The 17,436-nt window shown below is 39.7% G+C and overlaps 1 protein-coding gene across 2 annotated transcripts in view; it reads left to right on the plus strand.

Moving 5' to 3' along the window:
• Positions 1–17,436, plus strand: part of FNDC3B (fibronectin type III domain containing 3B) — a 320,442-nt gene that overhangs the window by 77,764 nt on the left and 225,242 nt on the right. For both annotated transcript variants that reach the window (XM_019735100.2, XM_019735095.2), the window contains exon 3: positions 13,143–13,218. In XM_019735100.2, the coding sequence (XP_019590659.2) occupies positions 13,143–13,218 (76 nt within the window). The remainder of the gene's footprint in view (positions 1–13,142; positions 13,219–17,436) is intronic.

Below are 17,436 nucleotides of genomic sequence, written 5' to 3' on the forward strand. Positions count from 1 at the left end.
GTCAGGCATTGAGAGTTTTCCCACTTTGTATTGACTGCCTCTCTACACAGCACTGCTTCAAGCTGCTTTGGAACTTTAAAGAGCCTCCAATAAGGAGACTTGAAGGTCGGCATCACCCCAGGTGTGTGCTCCTTTAAAGGGTGGCAGCAGTTCATTTTCTAACAATTATTCTAAAGCCAAGGGGGAAGTATAGGATACAAGGTTCTGTAAGGTTGACTCTTCCAGAGATTTCAGTGCCTTAATAATGTAAAAGATACATTAAAGCTTAGATGTTTGACAATGAAAGAATTAAAAATATAAGCAAGCAACAAATGAACAGCAAAACAAACTTCCAGAGAGACAACAGAATGGTGGTTACCAGAGGGTAAGGGTAGGGGGGGGAGGTAGAAAAGGTTAAAGGGGTTAAATATTTTATGGTGATGGAGGGAGACTAGACTTTGGGTGGTGAACACATAATGCAACGTACAGAAGAGGTATTAAAGAATTGTACACTTGAAACTTATAATGTTATTAGCCAATGTCACCCAATACATTTAATTAAAGAAGGAAAGAATTCCAAGTATCTAAATTGTTGGCATTAATCTTGAACTTAAATGTTACTTTGTAATCTTGCTGATGACCAGAAGGCTTTTAGTCTCAACTTTTAGTTGAGTGGTTATTTGTGTGCAGTAAGTTTTTGGAAAGAATGGCTTTTAGTTGATATTTTGATTTCTTTGTTCCCTCTGTGGTGCAGGGAACTAATAGTAACTATTTGAGGGCGTATGAGGTCCTACAAACGGTGCTAAGCACTTATGTACATCATTTCATCCAGCAATCACACACCCTATAAGGTGGTGATCATTTTTACAGACAGAACCAGAGACAAGAAAGGTTAAGTATTTGCAGCTGGCAAATCACAGCACTGGGATTTCAATTCACTGAAATCCTACCTTACAGGATGGGTGGAGCTGCTTGGGTTGGGCATATCTCTTGTCTTGTTCAAGTAAGCAGTCTGGAGAGACTTGGGACTGGGTTTTGCACATAGTAAGTGGTGAGGTTCACCAAGAAGAGTACTCCTGTTTGTTGTCTTGTATGATCTTCTCATTACCTCTGGAGGGGGGTGGGGGCAGTGATTCTGTGACTCGGGAGCTTCTGAGAATTGCAGACCAAGCAGCAGTGGTCGGGTTCTGAGGCCTGGAGGCAGGAGTTGAGTTTGGAGGAGGAGTTGGGAGTGAAGTCATTGGAGGCCCAGGTCCCTTTCTTTCCTTAGGGAATGGTTCTGTCCTTGAAATTAGCCACAGGGAGCAGTTGCCTCTGGGGTCCGCAGCTGCTGAGAGATGGTGGTGACCAGAGAAGGGTAGCAGGCAATCCGCTTCCCGAGACTCACCCTGGGAGCTAGGAGAGGGCCATTTTGTCTGTCTTCTTTTCCTCCCAAACCCTGCCTTTCATTTGCATTCAAAAATTACATCACCCCAGAGGCACAGTTTTTGTGTCTTAAGAAATCTAAAAACTTGTTGCAAGACTTGAACCTATTAAATTGTTTGTTTCTCATTCTGAATTTATAATTATTTCTCTTAAGTAATGCCAAAAAAAAAAAATCTAAGTTTATCTTTCAAAAACAAAAGAAAATGGCCACTTAGCTGTCTGAGCATTTCTTAATCTCTCACCTCTGTGTATTCCTGTTCTCCGGGGGATACAGAATTGTGTCATGCAGTATTTGTACCATGAGCCATGATGCCTCACCCATTTGCTATCCCTCCCCCCCCCTCCTTTTTTTACTTTTTAGATTGATGAAGGCCTTCTTGGACTTTGACTCTCCTCAAGATGTTAATTATATGTTTCAAAATCAAGTGTTCTGTTAAAAATCACTTACGCATAGCCTTGAAAAGAGAACTGGAGGCAGGGAGTTGCTTCAGGGGTGCAGAATATTGTTTTGGAGGCCTGGAGAAATAAATCTTAAGAGTTAGTTCATTTACCACCAAGACATATTTAGTCAGTGTATATAAACAAAAGAAGTCACAGTGTGCCTGGACATTATTTGTCCCAGATGGAGTTTAAACTTGGCTCATTATCCTGCACTGATGTCATGGTGCATAAACTGGCCCAAATTAGAGACGTGCACAGAATCAGCTGTGTGCTTGTGTGTGCTGAGGGCGTGTGAGGCGGAGGGGAGGGGCTGGCTGGAAAATCTTTGTCACATTTTTCCTTCGTTGTCTGTAGAGACTAGGGTCAGTCTTGAATTTGGACTTGGTGCAGAATGAGGGAAGAATTGGAATAATCTGTTCATTTGTACAAGTCGGTATGTGTATGCACTCAGGGATGTGATTCGTCCAAGACTGAGTGTATAAATGTGCTGAGTATTCCAACAGTTGCTTGCAAAGCACCAGTACTAAACTTTAGAAAGGAAAGTCTTAAGGCATTACATTTTTAAGAGTGTTTTCAGTCTGTTTTCCTTGAAATCCTAAATCTGAACATTTTCTTTAAACTTTTTAATGGTCTTAAGTACCCAGCTGTATAATTCTGTTTTCTTGGATTGTATGTTGGATAACCTCTCAAACTAGTTGCTTAAGTGTTTGCTCCTTAGAGAATCTGGCTGAGTTTAATTCTTCCTATGTGCTTTGAGAAGGCAGCTTATGGGTCAGAAAAGGGTCCTCTCCTTGAGTTCAGAGCACTGTTAAATAGGAAATTTCCACATACTGTGGTGTTATTTTATTTTTATTGCTGACTTTCATTATGATAATCTTAATTAGAAGTGTTTCCAAGTAATTCAAACCATTTTGTGGAGGTAAAGGGCTTAGATTTCAGAATTTTCGTGAATGAATTCCAAAGTCACTGTTGTTGCCTGGATCCACGGAAGCTGAACAGACCCTGGAATGTGAATGAGTTGGGACGTGAGCCTTTAAGGAAAGCCAGAATGTTTCCCAAACAGAAAATCTGGTCAGAGGTAAGAATTGGCTGGTTTTAGGTTTTATTGAGAACATGAAACATGGCAGATTCAGTAAATTTTTTTCTTTCTACATGCTCTCTTATTAGAGGCCACATTTTTATTAACTGAGAGAGTTGCCACTGGTAGCAATTTGAAGAAAAAGAAGTATTAATAAAAGTTATGTATTGAGCACATATCATGTGGAAGGCCTTGTAGCAGGGCTGCACTCTGGCTGCTCTTTTTCTTAAGCACACCTATGAGGTAGATACTATCTGCCTTTTCAGGTGAGGAAAAACGGTGTTAGAAAGGTGAAGTGTCTTGCCTTGCGGAGCTGGGACTCAACTGCGCTCTGTCTGATTTGCTCCTCTCACTGTCTTTTAGGTGTCTGAGCTGTTTTTTAAATGATTAGTTCAAAAATGCATTGAAACTAAAATGAGATGAGCAGAGAGTGATTTAACGACTCAATGTTTACATACTATAATGTGACTTAGAAGACAACGGAGCTGACCTCCACCTAATTTTACTTCAGCATACATTATGACAGGAAAAAGACACTTAAACATGCAGAAGATATATGTGCTATTATGGACTTATTTTTTTTAAATCTTGAAAGTGTTACTGGAGAGTGGGCTCTTTGCGTGCTGTCCAGTTTCTCGGCATCTCGAGCAAAGACTTGAACGAGACACAGAAATAAAGTGGTGAAAGAGTAGTTTATTAGAAGAGAGAGTCCTCTCCAAAGGAATCAGAGTGGACCCGAGAAGCAGAGAATGGTTCAAGGGTCCAAGGTGGCATTATTAGGAGGAAAAAGTACACTCTCAAGGTTTGGAGCGGGCCCCGAGCAAAGGCAAGGCTCAAGAGGCTCAAAGGGCTCGCACTGGTGAGGACTTGGAGTTTTTATCCTTTTTTTCCCTCTAGAATGGGCTGTACCTTTCTGGGAATGGGCCCACTTGATTGATACCTGTGATTGACAAGAGGCTGTTACTCATCTTTTTAGACTGCACATGTTCCTTCCCAGAATTCAGTCTGTTACAATGATATTGTTGAACTTCTGGGCATATGTATGCTATTGTAATGATGGTGTAATGAGGCGCAGGTGAAATGAAGGTCGTTGTGGCCTTTACTGGCTGGTGTGAGTGACTGGGCTAATCTAGTTGGGTACTTTGTACCCATTTGTTCTTCATAGGGGTAGATAATGACAATGAAAACGGGAAGTTTGCGGCAGAGACGGGCGGTCTTTTGGGCGGTTGCATTCTGGGCAGGAACGCAGAGACCTGATGCCTAGCTCCAACTGCCTGCCTTGTTTTCCCCTTGACAGACATGAGCCCCATAAAATCTCTATGGGAAGTTGAGGGACAGAAGGTCTTTTCTTCTGTATCTGCTTCCTGCTGGACAGGGGTGCAGAGTTGTCCCTTCCTATTGGGGGATTCACGGAACTCTCACCCTATCTGATCTTAGATGAGAGGAAGGGGTCCCGAGATCTGCCTGGCTTCTTTGGTTGCGACTGGCAATCTTGCTGGGGTATCCTCTGTATCCCCAAGGCCCCTAAATGAGGAAAAATAGATTCTAATTAATAAATCCGTTAGCTCTATAGCTTGTGGCCATTCAATCAGTCATTCAGGTGTTGTCCAGGAGTTAGGCCCAGAGCGGGTCATGATGACAATCAACAAGTATGAATCACAAGTTTTAGGGTAATTATCTAAAGCAAGGGTAGGAGCTAAAAAACTGGCGGAAAGGAAACTTGAGAAGGAAACTTAAAATTTCTATAGGAAAGAAAAATTTTCAGTAGAGGGGAGGGGCTACTCCTTGGCCTCTATCAAAAGCACTTAAGATTCTTTTGTGTTTCTTTTCCTAATTTAAAGATTGACTTGTAGCTGGTATGTTTTTTTTCTTGTTTACATTCTGAGTCCTTATCTTTTAAAACATTTTGTTGTGTGTATGATACAATAAAAAGCAAACTATAACTTCAAGACATAAAAAGTGAATTAACTCATTTGAAACGGAATAATGTAGGAATCAGAAAGTAGATGTTTTGGGGATATGATTAACTTTAGACCCTTGAAAATAAGTAATGATTCTTCTTTGCCTCAAAAATACATTTGTTTCCCATTAATCCTACTGAGCCTCCTAGTCCTCCGTTCTTTGTGGTCATCAAACCAACCAGACGTGTAGCAGGTGGACAGCATACTCCACTGTGACTGAGTTGACTAGAAGTAAAGGAAAGGAGTGCTAGGGTGGCTGCTGAAGGCTCTTGGAGTTAGCTTGTTAGAGAAATAAGGGACAAAACGTCGAGGAGGAGGAGGAGGCACAAGAGAGGGAAGCATTGTGGACGCCTGTCAGTGACAGCAGTGGTGGAAATGGAAATGGCAGAATCACACTTAGATAACAGAATTAGAGCAACAGGAGGCAGGAAAAGAATTAAGCAGCTGTGGCTTGGAGAGCCATGCACATGACTACACCTGAGAAACAAACTTCAGTGTGGGTTGAGAGGTGGAGCAGAACTTGTTGGCAGCAACCCCTGCGATCTGGAGAGCCACACTTCAAGGTTCAACCACGTCATCCCTGAATTAATGTCACAGATGGATATTTCCTTATATCTTCACTGGTCTCCATGTATCGAGTCTCCCATCTCAGTTTGAGTTTCTCACTGCTCTCAGAGTTACCTATTAGGAACGTCAGTTGCTTTCCTCCTGGAAAATTCTGCTCAAAAGATAAAGGCCAGCTTTCTAAGTGGGGCAAAGAGAGGATTTTCTGAGATGGTTTTGGGCAGCCTTTGCAGTCTCCCCTTTACCCTTCTGTTACGTGCATATGCCATTGAAGCCACATCGGAATTCTAACCACATTACACTGTTCAGGCCTCCATGCCTTTGCATGTGTAGTTGTTCTTTTGCTTATCCAATTGCAGTCTTCCACTACCCCTTTAAGTGTCACTCCCATCTATCTGTAACTTCTCCTGATTTCTCTATGGTTTCTTCAGTCTCTATAGCACTTAATAGCAAATAATCATATTTTATTACAGTTAATTGTATTTTCTGCACTTGCACCAACAGACTTGAGATCTTTCTCATCTTAGAATTACCAGTGCTTAATAGAGTGGCACAAAGTACTCAGCAAATGTTTGTTGAATAATCACGGTTTCAATAATTGCATTAAGTATTGACTTAAATAAGTTTTAAATCAACCCAAAGTTAAGACCTGAATAAGTGATAATATACAGGGCAATGGCAGAGTGGGAAATCTTGCTACCTCTACTGCAAAATACTTCCAGAACCCTAGAATATTACATGTTTGTATTTATTTGTGATTTTATGTTGGTGGGTACAAAGTGTCAGGCAATAGTAGTGTTAATTTTTAGCAATTAAGAAAGTATACTAATTAGAATCATTACCTATTTAATGGCAAAATATTGGGAACTGATTTTCTGTCAGTTATAAGAATGAGAACATTCTTCGTGGGCGCAGTATTTCTTGATTGTGTCTTAGAGGGTAGAACATTGTTAAATGAATGAGGTGGCCAACATTGAAATAATAGAATATTGGGGTTAGGCAGTTAAATATGTTTCTTCACTGGCTTTGAGATTCCAACAGAAGGATTGTTTGTTTAGGTTCAGCGTATAGCTTTCCAGAGGTGTGTGACGTTAATTAATTAGCACATCTCCATGGATCGTGTTGCTCTGTCTCAGCCAATCAAATGGAGGGAGACATTCAAGATGCAGTGTGCAAAGGGCTGATTAGGTGAAAAGTGGCATGAGCTGCTGATAGCCCATCAGTGTGGCCAAAACCCAGCCTGGGGACATCGTGTACATCAATGGAATTGAGGGGTAGAACGGGCTTCTACCTCATTTGATGGACATTTTTGACAAGGATTCATTCTGAAACGGTGATGACAGGAACTAAATTTTGTTCTCAGTGAACAGATTTTCAGTTAAAGGAAGAAGAGGTATATTTTTGGTACTCAACTCTGAAATGAAAAAATAATAATAAAATGAAAAATAAAGGATTTGGAAAAAAAACATAATGGTGCTCCAAATGCAGAAGGATATATGGTAGCTGTTACTCTTAGGGAAAAAAAACTACACTTTAAGCTTACGTGGAATTTTGGTCTTTTATATTCTTGGTTTTTATCTTGAAAGTCCTGTAGTTGAAACTTTAGACTCTGGCATTTGTGGTTCTCTTAAAAGAAGGCTTTAAGCCTAGTTTTGGCCATCTATATTACATTTTGCATTTTTTCCATTTAAGTTAATGCTATATTTTTATTCTCAGCAAACAGCAGCTTTTTTTGTAAAATAATCTCTTTATTCAAGGCAGTATACAATTAGGGGGAGTAGAAATGTACAACTTTTACAAGCTGCCATTGTATTTATAACCCTTACCACTATCTGTAAATGTTTCATTTTTGTTTAAATGATTCCCCCCACCCCCATCCCATGCAAATTCCATTTATCTGCTTGAGGTGGGCAGAACTTTGTATTGTCTAAGGCTGTATTCCCAGTACCTATAGGAATGCCTGACCCATTCTTGGCACTTACTAAGACTTTCTGATTTAAGACTGAGATATAGTAATAATTCTTCTAAGGATACTTATTTCATGAAGTGAAGTTACTGAACTCTTTTGAATGTACATATTTTCAGCAATCGCTGGTGTACTTTTAGGGCATAAAAATGTCATCCTTGGTTCACTTAATTTTGTTTTCCTTGGTTGCCTACTAACCCATTTCTGTCCTGTTTGTTAATGACAGGTGATTTTTGGGAAGCATAGAAACATAAGATGCAATCTTCCCAGGAGTCATATTTTTCTTATGTCAACTATTGGGCCATGTGAAATGGTATCTAGTGATTGTGATAATCGAGTAGTTAGCTCGTTGCTTCATCTTAGGATTCTAAGGTACTCAAGAACTTCACAAAAACTTGGTGAGAACACATTCTGCCCAACATAAAGACAAGTTTTTGTTTTTAGTTAAGGGATTCTTTACCAAAGTGGAGGTTAGGGGGCGTGGTGGGGGTTAGGGGCTCTGGCTCAGGGAGTGAGCGTAGATTTCCTAGAAGAGAACTTGTCCTCAGTCTTGGAGACAACCTTTGACTCAGTTAAGTACGTTCTTTCCTTATAGTTATTTATTGAAGTATCTCCATAGAGAATTGATTCTGCAAATCCCATGCCTATCAAAGGTGGTGAGCTCTATGGTAGAAGAGCATGCATTTTGGTTAGACAAGGCTGGAGTCCAGTGCTACCTCAAGTTACTTATCCTCTCTAAACCTCACTTTCCCCATCTGTGAAATCTGATTAATAATAACTTCCTGGCAGACCATACAGATTCAATAATTAATAGCTTTTTATATTATCATCTTAGAAAAAACAGCTGTTAAAGCAGTTGAGAAGTAGTCTGCATCATACTGAATTAATTTGAGACATATGAAATGGTCTGTTGAGGGGGAACAACTTTTGAACCTCCCGTCCTTTGAGGAAGTCAGAGTATTAAAAATTTTGGAGCATTGGAGTGTTCTTGCTTCTTGCTTTAAATGGAATGATTCCTAAAGCCCAGGAAGAAACAAAACAACCAATTTATCCTATTAGTGGTGTTCACCAAGGAAGAGTTTTACATACCATGCATGTCCTTGTGCCTTACCCAGTGTGTAAGTATCCTTAGAGGTTAGGGTTGTAAGTATCTTGTATGTTCTTTTCCTCCCAGCTTTGGATTCAGGCTTCAAGTAGGACAGGTGAACAGGTGAGGCAATCAGTATTTTCCCATTATCTTCCTGTACCTTTCTGTTTTACCAGCTCACATTTTAAATCTTGGGACATTGTCTTTGTGTGTATTATTACCACAAAGATAATTATGGGTCATTTGTAGCTCTCCCTTTTCCTGATTTTGAGAAAAGAGAGAAGATCAGAAAACAAATGATACTTGTTAGTTTGCTGGAGGCCTGCTGTGGTCTGTGGATACAAGACCAGGGTCTTAAAGATGTGTATTGGTGGATGGTTTGGGTCCTCCACGGCCTGAGTGGAGCTCTCCAAGATTTTCTGGAGTTTGAGAGGAGAGAGGGAGGGAGAAGTGGGTGAGAGAGAGAGAGGGAGGGAGGGAAAGGGGGAGGGAGAAGACAACAGGTGTTAACTGCTCCTCTCTTGTAGTCAAAGGTGACTTTTTAAAAATTATTAGACATTCCTGGATAGAATCATTCCTTACATGGAGCTCTTCTGTGTCTTTCAGGATGTATAATTTTTTCCTCTAACGATATCTGTTGGATGATCAAATGCTGGCTCCAAGTGAGAAGTGTTCATTTATCCGTGAAATAGCTAGAAGTAAGACAGGCCTCACCGAGTGTGGCAAGTGGAAATGGCATCTCCTCCCCTACCTAGCACAGTGTATTTAGAATGTCTGGGCATTGGATTTAACGTTTAAGAATGATACAAATGTAACGTTTCATCTTTGGTCAGTCATTACTGTTCTCCCATCAGAAGCTTCTGTGACAGACACATACCTGGCAATGATTGTTTAGTCAGGTGGCAGGTAATTCTTTTATTCGAGGCATACATTAGGAATTTGCCTTCAGGAGTAGTCCTAGATACTATTGATCTTCTGGTTAATCAGCTACCCTGCATTTAAATTGCAAAAGTCGCTTTCCTTATCCTCTTCTAATGGGTAAAAAACAGATTTAGACTTCCTTTTAAGGAAAGATCTGTTACACCTTTTCAGTTGTCTTGTTGGGTAAAGCTTTCCAGGATGCTGTGTTTAACCTTTTGCTCAGATATATTGTACTTCTTTTTTTGTTTATTTAGACTTTGGAAAAATTAGTCACTTACTTTTCCTGAAGCCTTATAAACTAACTGCCGTTGGTTGTCTGGGGCTGCTTGGTTCATGTAGCACCAACAGATCTGATGAAGCAACAGTAGCCTGGAGTATGCGCTTATGGTTTGGTTAACATGGTTCTATTTTAACATCTCTGGGGACAAAAAACATATTGTCAGTGGTTAAAATCTTTGTCTTTTTTTTTTTTTTTTTTACTCTGACAAGACACAGAATGCACGAATTGTTTTACTGCTGACTTTGGAAAAGCAGGAAATGCTTAGTGAGTGGACAAAAAATGATGAGGTTTGGATGGTGAGGTTATGTTTCCCATTCTGTATTTAAGAGAACTTGTAACCGTCATGTCTGCATTGTGGCTGGAGAAAGAAGGAGGGAGGGAGGAAGGGAAGGGGGCAGAGACCGAGAGAGACAGAGAGAGAGACTGAGACTGACTGGTTTGTATGACACAAAAGGTTAAGTGCCAGGGAGCCTGCCAGGGTGTGACGTGCTCTTCAGGACTGCATGATGCAAGGCCTTCTGCCGCCTTCTCATTCATGTCTATTGTCAGGGACAGATCACAAGGCTGCTGTGTGTCAAAACTTTATTTTTATCTCTCCTTTATTGACAGTGACAACAGCAAGGTGGTCAGTCTGCCTCAGTAAAATAAAATGCTTTCATTGAAAATAGCTCAGTGCCAAGATGAATACGGTTTGCTCAAATAATGACTTTGGCTCTTACTAAGAAAAATTGATATTGGGACACAGGAGATTTGCCTGGTTTCTGAGGTAACTCGGTAGATCATAATCTAGTTGCCATAGCAACCCAGCAGCAGGGAAAATTACAGGAACTAAACATTTGAAGAGAGGTATTTTAGTAGGATGCTTAAAAGCCCTTTACCTATCATCTTTCTCCCTGAAGAAGTGTTGGGGGATGGGAATTGGCCTCAGTGGAAGCAGAGAGGGGAAGGCATAAATTGGCTTTTGGTGGCTGGATGCCACTGGGCCCTTCTTTGAATTGTGGCCTGGTGTCAGAGACCACTAGGAACCGTTACAGACACTTTTCATGCAATATGATAAGCAGATAATGTGACAGAATCTGGCACATAGGCCAATTCAGAAATCCTTTTTCTTGCCTGGGACTTTGCATGATACTGGTGAATTGTACTTTCAGAACCAGCATTCAGGGCTCTTCTGACAATTTTGCCTGTGGAGGAAGAGAGCATATGAATTTGGCATTGTCAAAGAATATCTGGAACATAGTCTTGGTGTCCAATGAATTTATTTTCCAACTAATTAATTCTACAGACGTATATTATAGGCCTATACCTAGACGTATAAACACAAAAGTGGATGGTTGTTACAATTGGTCTACGGACTTTTAAATAAAAGACATGGGTAATTTTCTTTATTGGAGTATTGTTTTACTCCATTGTAGTCGAGTTATGTTCTATGTTTATGTAAAAATAAAGCTAAAGCTATTTTCATGTTGGGAATGACTTTAAAAGCTCAGTTTCAAGAAATTGAAATGTTTTAATCTCTAGACATCAAGGGATTTCCTTTTGAGTTCTTAAAATGGTGCAATGTATTTACATTGGTGAGAATTTTGAATACTTAAGACTGAAAGATTATTGACACAGTTACTGTTCAGGAAAAATAGATTGCCTTGAAATAACTGTTATGTTTCAAGATAATGAGAAGCATCAGGGATGAAGCTTGAACTGCTTTTTGCTGAATGGTCCTGTTTTCTCCAGTTAATGTATTTCCTGCTTTTTTTTAAAAAATGTTTTTAATATTCTAGCAGTGTCTTCGGTGGTGAATTATAGAAGAAGCAAAACACATGAACATAAAAGGTTTAGTTTTTAAAGATGAAATGGTTTTGATCTCATATTTACAAAACATAATCGTACATACTACATAAAATGACTTTTAAATTGCATGTTAAGAAAGCTTAATTTCTAAGTTAAAATAATTGTTTGCAATGGTTACCTGTTTTACGACTTTCATTCAGCAAAAATAGTTATGGAACGTGATATGCTAGGCACAGTTTTGAGCACTGCCAAATTTTGTGCTTATAGAGCCTAGATTAAAGAAGGAAAGACAGACACTAAAATAATTGCTTAATTAATTGCAATTATAAATTCTAAGAAGGAGAAGTAGAGGGTTATTTTATTTTATTTTATTGAGAACATATAGTTGGGGACCTGACCTGTTCTGAGAGTCATGCAATTTCTTAAGCTGACAGGATGAATGGGTGTTAGCTGGTTGGGGAAAGAGTAAGGTGGGTAGCAGGCAGAGATGAAAGAGCACAGAAAGAGCATTACAGACGGGAACAGTATGTTGATGGTTTCATGGCAGGGAGGAACAAGGCTTGCTCCAAGAACTGTAAGATGAATGAAACTGACGTCTTTCCAATTTCTAGAAATGTACAGTAATTATTTTAATAGTGTTGACCTTGCACACGTTGATTTTTTTTTTTTTTTTACTACAGTTTTTAAGCTTGGATTACATCTTTAATTTGTAGTTAGATATAAATGAGTGATTTCTCCCCCTGCCCCCCCTTTTCAATCTAAAGGAACTAAATTAGATTAGAACTATTCTGAGGGTTTTGAAAGGAACTACTTTGCCATTGCCATGGATGGTCCAGTCTTTTGGAAGTTGTCTTCCAATATTAAATATTTATGTTCATATGACTAAAACACTGACATTTAGGTAATAGATTTAGAAGTTTGAGTGTTTGCTTTGAGGTGGCAGGTTAGCTCGGTTGGTTAGAGTGCGGTGCTGGAAAAATTTGAGTGTTTGGTGGGGCCTATTTGTAATATTATTTATTTATTTTGTACTGTTCATTATTTCCAGATCCTATACACAGGTACTTTTTTTTACCCCAAGTATTTTTCTTATAAATTGCTTTCTATTGTTACACAGTAGAATAAATAACCCAGGTCAGTAATAGACATTTAGGGACAGTATGCAACAGTGTTAGGTCAGAACCTCATCTCTCTGTGAAATTTCCCTTTATAAGTATGGTCTCTGGTCTTTTTTTTTTTTTAGGAGGGCGCAGCTCACGGTGGTCCATGCAGGGATCAAACCAGTAACCTTGGTGCTACCAGCACTGCGCTCTAACCAGCTGAGCTATATGGCCACCCCTCTTTTTCTTCTTTTACTGTTGTTTCTAAATTAGTGAAAGAACAAAAGGAATTGTGTGAAGGAAAGAGTATCTTAAAATTGAGTTTTTTAGTTATATAATATCATAAGCAGGAGAATTCACTTAGCTAAATTCAAATGCATGTACTTAGCCCCCTCACATTTGAAACAGGTCTCAGACTTATCCCAAGTTTTGTGTTTAGACAAGATTCTGTGCCACATACTTCCTGTGTAGTATATAAATTTAGGTAGTAATACTGTTGAAGAGAAATCCCAGATGTTCTAGTATTAAATTGAAATTAATGTGTTATTTTGGCAGGTTATTCTCGTTCAAGTTAATCCAGGTGAGACTTTTACAATAAGAGCGGAGGATGGAACACTTCAGTGCATTCAAGGTAAGGAAGTTTCTTGTAAGTCTTTCAATCAACAGGTTTGTCCTCTATTATTTTAAGAAAGTAAGGTTTTTCTCTGTATCTACACATGATTTTTAGAAGTAGAATTTATATTGTGTTTTTTTTTCCCCTGTCAAATAAGGGCTCCTTAATGCGGCTGCAGGACTCTGATAAGTAAGGGACAAAGTTAAATACCTCTAGTTTCCTATTGACTTAAGTGAATTAATTTAACTTGGGAAAGCTTGCAGAGGCTTCATATATTATGGAATTTGATAAACCTGAAAAATGCAGAGATTTTAAAAGACCCTAAAAAACTCCAGTTGAGAACAGCGAATTAAAGTTTTTTTCAAACTAAAGTTTGAAAAATATATTGTGATGCTATCCAAATGATGCTTTTAGAGGTAAAATCTATATAAGTATCTGTTAGTTATTTATTACTGAGTAACAGATTACCTCCATGTTTAGTGGCTTAAAACAACTTATTATCTTGCAGTTTCTGTGGGTCAATAATTACAGCACAGCTTAGCTGTGTCCTATGGCTCTGGACCTCTCAAAACCCTAAAATCCAGGTGTGGGCTAGAGCTGCAGTCATTGTAAGGCATGTTTGGGGGGCAGTCTGTTTTAAGGCTCACTTGAGTGTTGGCAGGACTTAGTCTTTTTTATAGGCTTTTGACAGATGGCTCTCCTCAGTTTCTTGCTAAGTGGCCTCTCCATGAAGGTGCGTACATTATGTCTCAGCAGCAACTGGAGGGCAATTGGGTCTACTAGGTCCAGCCCACTCAAGAAAGGGGATTTATACAAGGTATGAATACCAGCGGACAGGAATCACAGGGGGCCATCTTAGAAAGCTGCCCACCACAGCCCATTTTCCACCCCCAATAATTTATGTCCATCCTGTATGCAAAATCCCCCCTCCCAAGATCTTCAGAAGTCTTAATCCTGTTATAGCATCAGCTCACAGTCCAGAATTGTGTCACTTAAATAAGTTCTAGGTGTAAGTAAGTAGTTCTTTATATGTGTACAGCTCCTGAGGCATGTTGGTTAATTTCTAGTTTGTGTAATACCAGTGCCCCTTCTCTGTAGTTCACTTTGGAAAGAAGCACCTTAGGTACTCTGATCCATATGAGTTCTGTGTAGGAAGATCAACCCAGATCTGTATTAGCCGGTGAACACTGGTGTTGGAGAGCCTGTTTGTGACAGCCGTTTTTGGCAGTGATTGGGATTATGGTAACTTGGCATGTGTTTGAATTCAATACTAGATTATCGATTAGACTGGAATCTGACCATAGGGCTTATTTTTAATACCTGGACTTGCTTACCAGTGTATTAACAAATGGGAAAAAATGCCCCTTACTTTAGTTTTCCATAATGAACTACATGGAAAATGTTGATTTTTCTATTGCTCTGCATAATAGAGCATGCTGCGCTGTAAGTTTACTGCTTGTTTTGTACCGATATGAATAAAAATTTAGGAAAACACTTTTTTTTTTGAGAAAGGAATGTATTTTCAAAGAGTCAAGTGTAATGAGTTTTAATTGCAGTTAATCTGAAATGACTTAACCATTAATTTAGTGTTTTTAGTGATTGCATTTCTCTGACCATTGGGCCCCTGAAATGAATCTGTGGTGTTCTAAACCACGTAAAACCTAGTCTTTGTTGATAAATCATATGAAGAAACTTCAGGTGAAAGAAGAGAGGAAATGAATATTTTAAAATAGTATGGGATAGAGCCTCTTCTGTCTCCATGTACTACTTTAATAGATGGATATTATCAACAAATAAAACTCAGAATCCACTCTGCATCTTTAAAAAATGAGTCACGCCAGAAAAGCTACATGAAAAGTCAGTTCGCCTATTAGAATGAAGCTGATGTTTTCAGTTCAGTAAGAAAACAGTAAGAAAACAGTTGAACCTCTGGGCTTGGTAACATCGGAGCCTCCTGAATTGGCAGGTAGACTGTGTCCCTCTACAACCGAGCGTGCGTAATAGAATCTATCAAAGCAAATTGCTGATAGATCAACATAGATAAAAATCCACTCTTTCCATGCCACCTGCTTTTACCTCTTATGTCTGAGAAGTGTGTGTGTGTGTGTGTGTGTGTGTGTGTGTGTGTGTGTGTTTGTCTAGTTCGCCTCTCCCCCACTTTTTTCTTCAGTCCATGTCAGTAACTGGCGGGCTCTGCAGGGAATGTTGCAAGTATCTTGCTCTGTTCACAATGAGAGCTTTGTATTTATTCATGATGATACTTGGAGATAAGTGACACTAACACCCCTTCCAGTGATTTCAAAAAATGCCTTTGATTAAAGCAGAATTGTGGAGCCATTTATCTTTGGCTTACCCAGCCTTCCTATTCTTTGTTCTCTTCTGAATACCTAGATACTATGGTTATCTTCATTTGGGGCGTAGTGGTACCTGGGCCAATTAATTGAATGACACAGGACAGGATGGGAGGGACTAGGACCTGGAATCACAAGGTTTGCTAGGGTTTGGGAAGCACTGGGGCCACAGGATGAAACTGGAAGGACCCTTGAGTCCAGACCCACTGACTGCTGCTAATGAGTAACAGGCAGGCACTCAACTCCCCACCCCCGAAAGCCTTCATTTGAGTTCTAAAGTGAGTTAGTGAATACTTGACTCCAGGTTGGTAGACCATATCAACACAGAATGTGGGAATAGACAGTACATTTGCAAATTCCAACACAAGTTGTTATCCTTTCACTGATTAACATCCCTGCCATTGCTAATAATTTATCCCACTCTTATGCTATGCTATGTATTTGCTCATATTTAATGGGTGTGATAGGTACACATGAAGAAGCTGAGGCCTATAGAGGTTATTCCACACACTTGAAGTCACATAGCTGGAACGAGGCAGAGTCAAGTTTTCATCTCTGGTATGTCTGACTCCAGAGCATGAGCTCTTTATTGCCCTGCTCTGTGGCTTTACATGGAAGCATGAACTCAAATAGCAGGGCTCCATTCTCCCTGAACACGTGACAAGAGCCAGGTGAGTTCCTGTTCCTGGACTAACAGGATTCTGGGCAGGATACCAGGATGAGAGTACTCAGATGGCCAGGATGAGATAGAGATGGCTTGTATAGCAAAAGTGAATGGTGGAGACTGGGTCGTCAATGGAGTAAAATAAGGCACCGTGTTAATAGAACTAAGAGCAGACAGTGTGACACAGGGATTGTTGATTTAGAACTCCTTAACTTATTTCACCCTAAAGTCATGGTTGGGCCCAGAGTTGAGGTGGGCTAAAGCCAGGTGGGGTTTCCAGCTCCAGCTGCTGGCAGAGGAGGGGTACATTGGGAGGCAATCTTTTCCTGTTTGCCTTTAAAAAAAAAACCTACTAGAAAAGGATCTGAAATTGTGGCATATTGTAATGGAAACTCCTGAAAGAAACATTTGCATTTTACTAGAGGTTAAAGTTAAGAGAATGAAACTCTAGTTATGCTCTTTCAACACCAGCCAGCAGGTGGGGAAGTAATTTCTTTTTGGTGGGAGTGTAGTTGGTGATAGTGGTTTTCCTGGAAATGTTGAAGTCATACCCATTGCTTACGCCATGGTTGAAACTGTCAGTTTAATAACTTTGCTATTTCAACACTCAACACTAGCCAGCAGATTAGGGATTGCTGGGGGGGAAGTGTTATAGGGGTAGGGAGTGGAATTGGTTACTGCGCCTTCCTGGAAACTTTGAAATCACACCATATGAGGTCAACCCCCATTGCTTGTAGTTGAGTTTGTCAGCCTAATAATTTTTGTCTGTAGGACATTAGCATCATTAGAAAGACTCATTGTGATGCCATGAAAAGGCAGCTTAGAAATTCAAAGCAAATCAATGTAAGTAGTATGGTTATTCTGGGGGAAAAGAAAAGATTCTGTTTTCATGGGAATGTCCTTGGTGATAATGAAGGAAGAAAAACACAGGAAACATCCAATATGCTGTGAAAGCAGATTCATTTCTAATGGAACATTTCTCAATATTTTCCATGAAACATGAATCATAGGTCTTGACGGGGCCACAAAAGGTCATAGTTTTTTCCTCACTTGGATGCCACACTATACCTATGGCATCCTAGACAAAAGATTTTTCTTCCCTAGGCCAGATGAAAGTGTATAAAGAGCTAATTGTGAGGGAAAAAAAGAATCTTAGCAATCAATATGAATCCTTGCCTTTGCTTAAAGTCAGGAATTCATAGCGGGCAGCTGTGGGTCTCG

Source organism: Rhinolophus sinicus, linkage group LG01 (assembly GCF_036562045.2).
Source record: "Rhinolophus sinicus isolate RSC01 linkage group LG01, ASM3656204v1, whole genome shotgun sequence".
Classification (NCBI taxonomy): Eukaryota; Metazoa; Chordata; class Mammalia; order Chiroptera; family Rhinolophidae; genus Rhinolophus; species Rhinolophus sinicus.